At 44.1% G+C, this 10,465-nt stretch overlaps 1 protein-coding gene across 9 annotated transcripts in view; it reads right to left on the reverse strand.

Annotated features, from left to right (window-relative positions):
- Positions 1-3,985: 3,985 nt before the first annotated feature.
- The window catches only part of cadpsa (Ca2+-dependent activator protein for secretion a), a 279,926-nt gene continuing 273,446 nt past the window's right edge, over positions 3,986-10,465 (reverse strand). For 8 of the 9 annotated variants that reach the window (XM_055647589.1, XM_055647592.1, XM_055647588.1 and 5 more), the window contains one exon: positions 3,987-5,542. In XM_055647589.1, coding sequence (XP_055503564.1) covers positions 5,363-5,542 — 180 coding nt within the window. In that variant the 3' untranslated portion in view covers positions 3,987-5,362. Of the gene's footprint in view, positions 5,543-10,465 lie in introns of all 9 variants that reach the window. The other variant, XM_055647594.1, reaches the window with a different exon arrangement.

The raw sequence follows: 10,465 nt of genomic DNA on the forward strand, positions 1-10,465 counted from the left end.
GCAGTTCTTTCCTACTGTAATGTGATATTGTTTTGTGGAGAATTCAGCGCATACAAAAACAAGCTGAGCTAGGCACAGGACCCCGTGGACACATAGAGGTGGAATATAATTAAATTAGGTTTCAAGCCACGGCAGTTGTCATTTTAATTGCTGTGATGTACAAGATCGCAACCGATAAAGATATCCAATTTATACTTTTTGTGTCTCAGTTCCTTCCTCTTAACTGGTGGTGAATCTGTGGAACTCATTGTTAGATAGCCGTGGAGGCCAAGTCAATAGAAGGTGGAGATTGACAAATTATTGATCAGTACGGGTGTCAGGGGTTATGAGGAGGTGGCAGGAGAATGCAGTTGAGAGGGAACGATGGATCACCCATGATTGAACGGCGGAGTCGACTTGATGGGCCGATTGGCTTAATTCTGCTCCTATAACTTATATTTAGTTTAGTTTAGAGATACAGTGTCGAAACAGGCCCTTCGGCCCACCGAGCGCACACCAACCAGCGATCCACGCACATTAACACTTTCCTACACACAGGGTCAATTTACACATACCAAGCCAATTAACTGACAAACCTGTACGTCTGTGGAGTGTGGGAGGGAACCGAACATCTCAGAGAAAACCCAGGCAGGTCACGGGGAGAAGGTACAAACTCCGTACAGACGGCACCCGTATTCTGGATCGAACCCGGGTCTCCGGCGCTGCAAGTGTTGTAATGCAGCAACTCTACCGCAGCACCACCATGAACTGAAAAATGTTCCTTTCTTTTGATTTGAACAATTCCTACTTAAAGAAAATCCTGCACTCGGTATCTTCCCCTTTGCTCGAGTTAATGCACTTGAGTTTGGCTGGATTGTGTTTTTGTGTGGCATTATTGGATTGACAGGATTGCATGCAAAATAAAGCTTTTCACTTTACCTCCAAACACGTGTCAGTAATAAACCTAAACCTTATTTATGGTTCTCAAAGCCTTGTGGTTTTTGGTATTGTGCACTTCTTAAAGCTGTACCCTTATTATGTTTAAGAGAAGCCCACAGGTCTCATATAACCTCCTTCTCTAAATGGTGTGGTGTCACCAGATCAACAATTGTCCAGGTTGTGTGGAAGTCCAGGTTCTGAATTTAGTTAGACAATAACTTTTCACCTTTGTAATTTGGCTTTACATCTTGTTCAGTCTGTTGGGGAAAGGTATCTCATTATCTGTTGTGTCTATTAACCTAACATAAAATACATTTATGCATTCTGAGTCTCCATTTCATATACATGCTATGGGAAAAAAACTTGTTTGAACAATGTTGTCTGTAATCTGAAAATCTCTACATTAAAAATGGTCTCAACCCCAGCACCAACACCTGTTGCACAGAAATTAACAAAAAATATATGCTAAAAGGTACTGTGTACCCATACAAAATGCAGGAGTTACTACCTGACTTTTTTAATGAAAACATCGTAGATTTTCTTCCCTTTTTTTTGCAACATCAAGTTCCATAATTTAGTGTGTAGGAAGGAACTGCTGGTTACACCGAAGATAGACACAAAATGCTGGAGAAACTCAGAGGGACAGGCAGCATCTCTGAAGAGAAGGAATGGGTTGCATTTTAGGTCAGAAGAAGAGAGTCTCGATCTGAATCGTCACCCATTCCTTCTCTCCAGAGATGCCGCCTGTCCTGCTGAGTTACTCCAGCACATTGTGTCTATCTTCCATAATTTACTGTCCAGGTAAAGTTGTCCTCCATAATTCCCTCCCAGATATGTTAGTCATCATATAGATACACACATGGATATGGATCATGTGTAGTCAGACAAGGATTTTAGCAGCACAATCAGCACAAACATTGTGGGCTGAAGGGCCTGTTCCTGTGCTATACTATTTTGCGTTCAGTAATTTTATGATTTCCCACATCATCCTTGTCTACCTTGTCAAACGGTTTAACAGTCTTCTATGATCTTCGAGATCTCCAACAGATAAGTTCATGTTATCGGAGCAAAATGAGGCCACCAAGTCTACTCCACCATTCAATCATGGCTGATCTATCGTTCCTTGTCAACCCCATTCTCGTGTCTTCTCTCCATAACCCATGACACCCTTAAGAGCCTGCCCCACTTGGGCGTCATTTGCGCATAATTTATGTGACATCATTTACGCGTCACGATGCACGTGTCGTGCTGCGCATGTGATGCGCGCATGGTGCGAATTACGCGTGCATGGTGCATGGCGATGCACAGTCGGTGCGGTGCCCCAGGATTTTGGTACGTACAAAATCTTCGCAACCCTTTTGCGTGATGTGCGAATCCTCGCACGCCATTTGCGTGATGCGCAAATGACGCCCAAGTGGGACAGGCCCTTTACCAATTAAGAATCTGTCAAACTATGCCTTAACATACCCATTGACGTGGCCTCCACAGCCATCTATGGCAATGAATTCCACAGATTCACCACCCACTGACTAAAGATCAACATTCTTTTCTATTTTATAGAGAATTCATTGCTATTAATGGTTCATTCTGTTGGCAATCTCACATAGTGTAGACTCTGCGATGATATGGAAAGCATGTTAGCTATAAAGGGCTACTCTTGGACGTAGCTAATTGATAGTTACTGTGTCACGGGATGCAAATATTGTGCTCAACAACTTCCTGAGAGGGAAAGTTTAACGTCTTGGATAATCATTAGAGATTATGTCGTTCGTGAAAACATGGATTTTTTAACATTGTTTCAATTTTGTTTTACTATTCACAACTGCAGAACTTTTCCACTTAGAAGCACATAAGCTATTTTTCATTCTAAAGATAGATACAAAATGCCGCAGTAACTCAGCGGGACAGGCAGCATCTCTGAAGCGAAAGGAATGGGTGACGTTTTGGGTCGAGACCCTTCTCTACACGCCCAAGACTTTGGTCATTCTTTGCTCCACAGTTCCCCCGCTCGTACCAAGATGAGGAAAAAATTGAAAAATAGTGGTGGTGTAATTATAACTAAATGTAAGGAACAACTTGATTGTGTGTGTACAACAGAAGTGTGACAAAATGTGTGTGCTTTTGTTCTGAATGGCACTTAACAGTGTGGCTGTAAGGATGAATTGGCATGGTAGATTCTTCACTTGATCACTTTGGTGAAGGGATCACAGGAACCTAGATACAGCCTAGGTCTTCACCACTTTTTTTCCGAGGTGTGTGTGTGTGTGCGCCATTTCTGCCCGCATCATGTTGGTAAGTGGCACAGAAAAATAATAATCCCAGTAATCTTCACTACATTGAAACCCCAAACAACTGCAGATTTTAACAAGTATACACCAACAATATTCTTTAATCTCACTTTAGTTATCACACATGTTGCAATTCATAGATGGTTCTATAGAGCATTGACAGCCTTGCCATCATCAGAATCTATAATATTTATTACTAGCTGCAATAAACCAGTGTTGTCAGCGTATTAACCTTTGTCGATATTGTACATATTTGCAGGTAGTAATGTCCCAACACTGTGATACCGCTGGGTATACTGTGCATTGGCTTCCACTATGCAAAGTATGCAGTCTATTGATTTCTTCCCGTAATTTTGGGCTGTGTTAATATTGAGTGAAACAGAACAAGTGATTATCATGTTGGTATGGTGGGTCTTGGGTGCAAATACACTGCGACGCTCCAAAATAATGCCATTCACCAGCTTTAGGCAGTGTCCGCACAGACCTTTCCCTTCTACCTGATGTTATTTCTAAAGTAAGAATTAGGAGGCTGCTTGTCATGGATCCTTTTACACATGATAGCAGTAGGCTGGTTTAATTCTGATGGAAATTAATTATTTCTCCTGCTTCCTGGTGTATTGAATTTAGTTTAGTTTTGAGATACAACATTGGAGGGAGGCCCTTCGGTCCACCGAGTCCACTCCCTATGCACCAGGGGAAATTTACAGAAGGCCAATTAACCGCAAACCCGCACGTCTTTGGGACGTAGGAGGGGGGGGGGGGGGGGGGGGGGGGGGGAACCCACGTGGTCACGGGGAGAATGTGCAAACTCCGCAAAGACAGCATCCGAGGTCAGGATCAAACCCGGGTCTCTCGTGCTGTGAGGCAGCAGCTCTACTGGCTGCTACTGTGTTGACCGTGACGGTTTCCAATGTTATCAGATTCAACTGCCCGATGATACCCACTTTCCGGATAGCAAATTTCATTCCGAAATTGTGCATTCGAGAAAAAAAAAAGAATGTGTTCGGACATTGTGATGGTACAGTATAGCATATTTATAACATGATTTAAAAAGCACGGGTGACTTACGTTTGTACAATTTACTAAGAATCCACAGTTTTCCATGGTACAGCTGTGGGCTTAAGGCCAAAGCAAGATGGTTTTTCCATCACCAGCTACTTCACACAGAGACTAAGAGCTTTGGGAGGAAGAAGAGGTGCCTTTATCATGCAGCTAGTTTTCCAAATGCATTATACAGCTTTATATTTACAAGAAACCAACTGTGAAACATAACGTGTCAAACTTTGTGGAAAATATCAGAGGTTACTCAAATGAATCATTTGAAAAGAAATGTTTTAAGTGGGGAGTGTATAAATTCCGCCATGGCTTAAAATAAAAAAGGCAGATGGATAAGTGGAGTATATTTTGGGCACGTTTCATTAGGATTATTTGAATATACATCACAGAATATGATCTTCCATTAAATAAAACCGAGTGCTTTTAATTTGGGCATAAATATACCACTTCCATAACATCCCAAAAGAAACATATCTCAATTAATAAATATCAAAAGAAATTTGTCGTAACGTTTTTTTCCCGCACACATTGAAAGCATTCAAGGAAGAGGAAATTAAGAAGGAAATGCACGAGAATGAAAAGAGGAAATTAAACAAAAATGCAATTAGGGTTATTAATAAAACCTTTAGATTGCACAAATACAAGGGGCATTTTCTTTTTATTTTAAAAGCAGTTGGCAGCCAGTAAAGAAATATAAATAAATAAATAAAATTACCGTACTCACTCATCTTCACAACATCTTACCATCAAGATATATATATATACATTACATTGATGAAGCGCCAAATAGGTTCTGCATTTTAACAGGGACACATTTAGCAATATTCCTACATATCTCACGTAACGTTATCAAACAATGGTTACGCCATATTGCTCATGAACATATAGAAATTAATTTAGAAATCAATGGTTCAAATAAGTGCTAGTTTTTTTTTCTCACACAGCTAAACTTTCAACCTTGTTGATAAGGATATTTTCCCCCATATCCGTTATGAGTAGTTGAAAAATAAGATCCTATTGTGGCTAAGTGGATAACAGAGTGGTACATGCATTTGTTACCAGGCCTTGTCAAAATTCAGCCTCTAAATCTAAACTGTGATCTAATCTTCATCCTCATCTTCCTCATCACTGTCCTTCATTGTAATTCCTTGAAGACCACCGCCTTCAGACACAGATGCCGTGGCTTCTTCCACAGTCAGCCTGTTCCGAACTGTTTCGTACGTCTTGCTGTTCAAGGTTGAATCGAGAACTCCCTGCAGCCGGAAGTCTCGATACGCCTTCTACAAGTGTCCAAAAATATAGTCCAATTCAATTCAACTCAACTCGATGGATATGCAGTATTATAAATAGCACAATATAGTAACAGTCGCAAAATACTGCTTAAAAATGATTCAACATTAACTGTTTGGAAGGATTCCAAATATTTATCGAGAAGTGAGTACAGGAAAATTACAAAAGATTCTCGAATTAATGGGAAGGAAAGTTCGAGAAGGGATAAAAGAGTAAGGTCAGGGCCAATTGCGAGCGGTGCAAGAGGGGACGTGAATACGGAGGTCAAAGTGTTGTGTGTGAATGCGCAAAGTATAAGAAATAAAGTGGACGAGCTTGAGGCTCAGTTAGAAATTGGCAAGTATGATGTTGTGGGAATTACAGAGACATGGCTGCAAGAGGACCAGGGCTGGGAACTGAATATCCAAGGGTATACCTCTCATCGAAAAGACAGACAGGTGGGCAGAGGGGCTGGGGTAGCTCTGTTGGTGAGGAATGAAATTCAGTCCCTTGCAAGGGGTGACATTGAAACAGGAGATGTGGAGTCAGTATGGATAGAACTAAGGGATTGTAAGGGTAAAAAGATCCTAATGGGACTTATCTACAGGCCCCCAAACAGTAACCTGGACATAGGGTGCAAGTTGAATCAGGAGTTAACATTTGTATGTAGTAAAGGTAATGCTGTGGTTGTTATGGGAGTTTTCAACATGCAGGTAGACTGGGAAAATCAGGTTGGTACTGGACCCCAAGAAAGGGATTTTGTAGAGAGCCTTTGTGGTGGATTCTTAGAGCAGCTTGTACTGGAGCTTACCAGGGAGAAGGCAATTCTGGATTTAGTGTTATGTGATGAACCGGATTGGATAAAGGAACTTGAGGTTAATGAGCCATTAGGAGGTAGTGACCATAACATGGTCAGGTTTAATCTACAATTGGCGAGGGAGAAGGGTAGGTCGGAGGTGTCAGTGTTACAGTTGAATAAAGGGGACTATGGGTCCATGAAGGAGGAGCTGGCCAAAGTTGACTGGAATGATATCCTAGCAGGGATGACATTGGAACAACAATGGCAGGTATTTCTATGAACAATACAGAAGGTGCAGGATCAGTTCATTCCCAGCAGGAAGAATGATTCCAAGGGGAAGGAGTAAGGGGCGACCGTGGCTGACGAGGGACGTCAGGGACAGTATAAAAATAAAAAATGAAGAAGTACAACATAGCAAAGTTGAGCGGGAAGCAAGAGGATTGGGTAATGTTAAAAGAGCAACAGAAGATAACCAAAAAGACAATACGGGGAGAAATGATGAGGTACGAAGGTAAGCTAGCAAAGAATATAAAGCAGGATAATAAAAGCTTCTTTAGTATGTGAAGAGGAAAAAATTAGTTAAGACCAAAGTTGGACCCTTGAAGACCGAAAAGAGTGAATTTATTATGAGCAACAAGGAAATGTCAGATGAGTTGAACAGGTACTTTGGATCCATCTTCACTAAGGAGGACACAAACAATCTTCCTGATATACTAGTGGCCAGAGGATCTGGGGTGACGGAGGAACTGAAGGAAATCACATTCGGCAGGAAATGGTGTTGGGTAGACTGATGGGACTGAAGGCTGATAAGTCCCCAATGCCTGATGATCTGCATCCCAGGGTACTTAAGGACGTGGCTCTAGAAATCGTGGATGCATTGGTGATAATTTTCCAATGTTCTATAGACTCAGGATCAGTTCCTGTGGATTGGAGGGTAGCTAATGTTATCCCACATTTTAAGAAAGGCGGGAGAGAGAAAACGGGGAATTATGGGCCAGTTAGCCTGATATCGGTGGTGGGGAAGATGCTGGAGTCAATTATAAAAGATGAAATAGCCGCACATTTGGTTAGCTGTAACAGGATCGGTCCGAGTCAGCATGGATTTACGAAGGGGAAATCATGCTTGACTAATCTTCTGGAATTTTTTGAGGATGTAACTAGGAAAATGGACAAGGGAGAGCCAGTGGATGTAGTGTACCTGGACTTTCAGAAAGCATTTGATAAGGTCCCACATAGGAGATCAGTGGGCAAAATTAGGGCACATGGTATTGGGGTAGAGTGCTGACATGGATAGAAAAATTGGTTGGCAGACAGGAAACAAAGAGTAGGGATTAACGGGTCCCTTTCAGAATGGCAGGCAGTGACTAGTGGGGTACCGCAAGGCTCGGTGCTGGGACCGCAGCTATTTACAATATACATCAATGATTTGGATAAAGGGATTCAAAGTAACATTAGCAAATTTGCAGATGACACAAAGCTGGGTGGCAGTATGAACTGTGAGGAGGATGCTATGAGAATGCAGGGTGACTTGGACAGGTTGGGGGAGTGGGCAGATGCATGGCAGATGAAGTTTAATGTGGATAAATGTGAGGTTATTCACTTTGGTATCAAAAACAGGAAGGCAGATTACTATCTAAATGGCGTCAAGTTGGGAAAGGGCGAAGTACAACGGGATCTGGAGTCCTTGTACATCAGTCTATGAAAGTAAGCATGCAGGTACAGCAGGCAGTGAAGAAAGCGAATGGAATGTTGGCCTTTATAACAAGAGTCGAGTATACGAGCAAAGAGGTCCTTCTGCACTTGTACAGGGCCCTAGTGAGACCACACCTGGAGTATTGTGTGCAGTTTTGGTCCCCTAATTTGAGGAAGGATATTCTTGCTATTGAGGGAGTGCAGCGTAGGTTTACAAGGTTAATTCGCCGGATGGCGGGACTGTCGTATGCTGAGAGAATGGAGCGGCTGGGCTTGTATACTCTGGAGTTTAGAAGGATGAGAGGGTTTTATTGAAACATATAAGATTGGTAAGGGTTTGAACACGCTAGAGGCAGGAAACATGTTCCCGATGTTGGGGGAGCCCAGAACCAGGGGCCACAGTTTAAGAATAAAGGGTAAGCCATTTAGAACGGAGACGAGGAAATACTTTTTCTCACAGAGAGTTGTGAGTCTGTGGAATTCTTTGCCTCGGAGGGCGGTGGAGGTCGGTTCTCTGGATGCTTTCAAGAGAGAGCTAGATGTGGCTCTTAAAGTCAGGGGATACGGGGAGAAGGCAGGAACGGGGTACTGATTGGGGATGATCAACCATGATCACATTGAATAGTGGTGCTGGCTCGAAGTGCCGAATGGCCTACTCCTGCACCTAGTGTCTATTGTCTATTGTCTAATTTTGGACACTTTACAGCAATTTTTTAAGGTAATGTCACAGTTTAATATTTAAGTTAATACGCATCAGAAAAAAATGTTAAAAAGAAACAATTAATTTGCTTGCCGATATTTGCACGTTGATTCATATTTTTCACTGGGTGGAAAATATGTCAGTATCTTAACTGTAGATGTCTGGATTGTGACTAAAGTAAAGTATTAAGTACAGGTGCACAACCTTTTATCCGAAAGCCTTGGGACCAGACACTTGTCGGATTTCGGACATTTTCGGATTTCCGAATGGAAGATTTTTAGCGTAGATTAGATAGGTAGCACGGGCGGATTGAAAAGTCTGGAGCGGCTGCCTCCTCCCCGGAGACCGGGGAATCATTGTAAATCATTGCATAAATGTTAGTCAGTTAGTTTGGAGGGATTTTATGTGGTGGTGGGAGTGGGGGGGTTTGAAGGGGGAAACTTTAATTCTTAGTCCCCTACCTGGTCGGCGACTCCCAACATCGCGGAGCTGGGGGCTCCGTCCTGCCGCGGGTGGCGCCGGTTGTAGCTCCGACCCCGGCAACTCTACCCCTGGCTGCGAGGCGCTCCAAATCCAGCACCGCCCGCTGCCGGACGCCCGCAGTCCCGCGAATGTTGGGAGTCGGCGGCCACAGCGCTCCGGAGCTTACCGCACGGCGACCCGGTAAGGCATTGCCCGCTCCCCGCTGGTATCCCAGCGCTGCGACGCCGCCGACTCCCAACATTCGCAGAGCTGGGGCTACGGGCGTCCGGCCGCGGGCGGCGCTGGATTTGGAGCGCCTCGCAGCCAGGGGTAGAGTTGCCGGGGTCGGGGCTACAACCGGCGCCGCCCGCAGCCCCAGCTGGGAGTTGGCGGCCACAGCGCTGCGGAGCTTACCCCAAGGCGACCCGGTAAGGCATTGCCCCCTCCCCGCCTCTCCCACCAGGTAGGGGACTAAGAATTAAAGTTTCCCCCTTCAACCCCCCCCCCCTTCACATAAAAGCCCTCCAAACTAACTGAGTAACATTTAAGCAATGATTTACAGATGTTTAAGTGTCTCCCCGGTCTCCGGGGAGGAGGCAGCCGCTACAGTAGTACAGACCTGGGTTGACCGTGGGTCGTTTCGGGTCAAGTTTGGCGCCAAACGCGAGCTTTGGTGTGCAGACGACATCCTGGAAAAAAATGGCCGGTTTTCGGAGTTTTTCGGTTTCCGGAACTCCGGATAAAAGGTTGTGCACCTGTACTTTCTCTACTTCAATACAAATTGAATGCAAACTCAAGTGTTTGTGGGACCAGGGATGATAGAAGGAGTATCCCTGTTCCCAACGGTGGCACTGCCTTACAGCGCCAGAGGCCCAAGTTCGATCCTGATCACGGGTGCTGTCTGTACGGAGTTTGCACGTTCTGCGTGGGTTTTATTCCCCCAAGATCTTTGGTTTCCTTCCCAACTCCAAAGAAGTACAGGTTTGTAGGTTAATTGGCTTGGTGTAAATGTAAAATTGTCCCTAGTGTGTGTAGGGTGTGTTAGTGTGTGGTGATTGCTGGTCGGTGCGGACTCGGTGGGCCAAAGGGCCTGTTTGGCTGTATCTCTATACTCAACTAGATATTTTATCCATTGTGCTTTCAGATAGGCCCATGGATGTGCAGAGAATGGAGGGATATGGATCATGTACAGGCAGAGATTAGTTTTACGTGCCATCACATTGGCACGGACACTGTGGGCTGAAGGGCCTGTTCCTGTGCTCTGCTGTTCTATGTGTAGGA

Source organism: Leucoraja erinacea, chromosome 16 (genome assembly GCF_028641065.1).
Source record: "Leucoraja erinacea ecotype New England chromosome 16, Leri_hhj_1, whole genome shotgun sequence".
NCBI lineage: Eukaryota > Metazoa > Chordata > Chondrichthyes > Rajiformes > Rajidae > Leucoraja > Leucoraja erinaceus.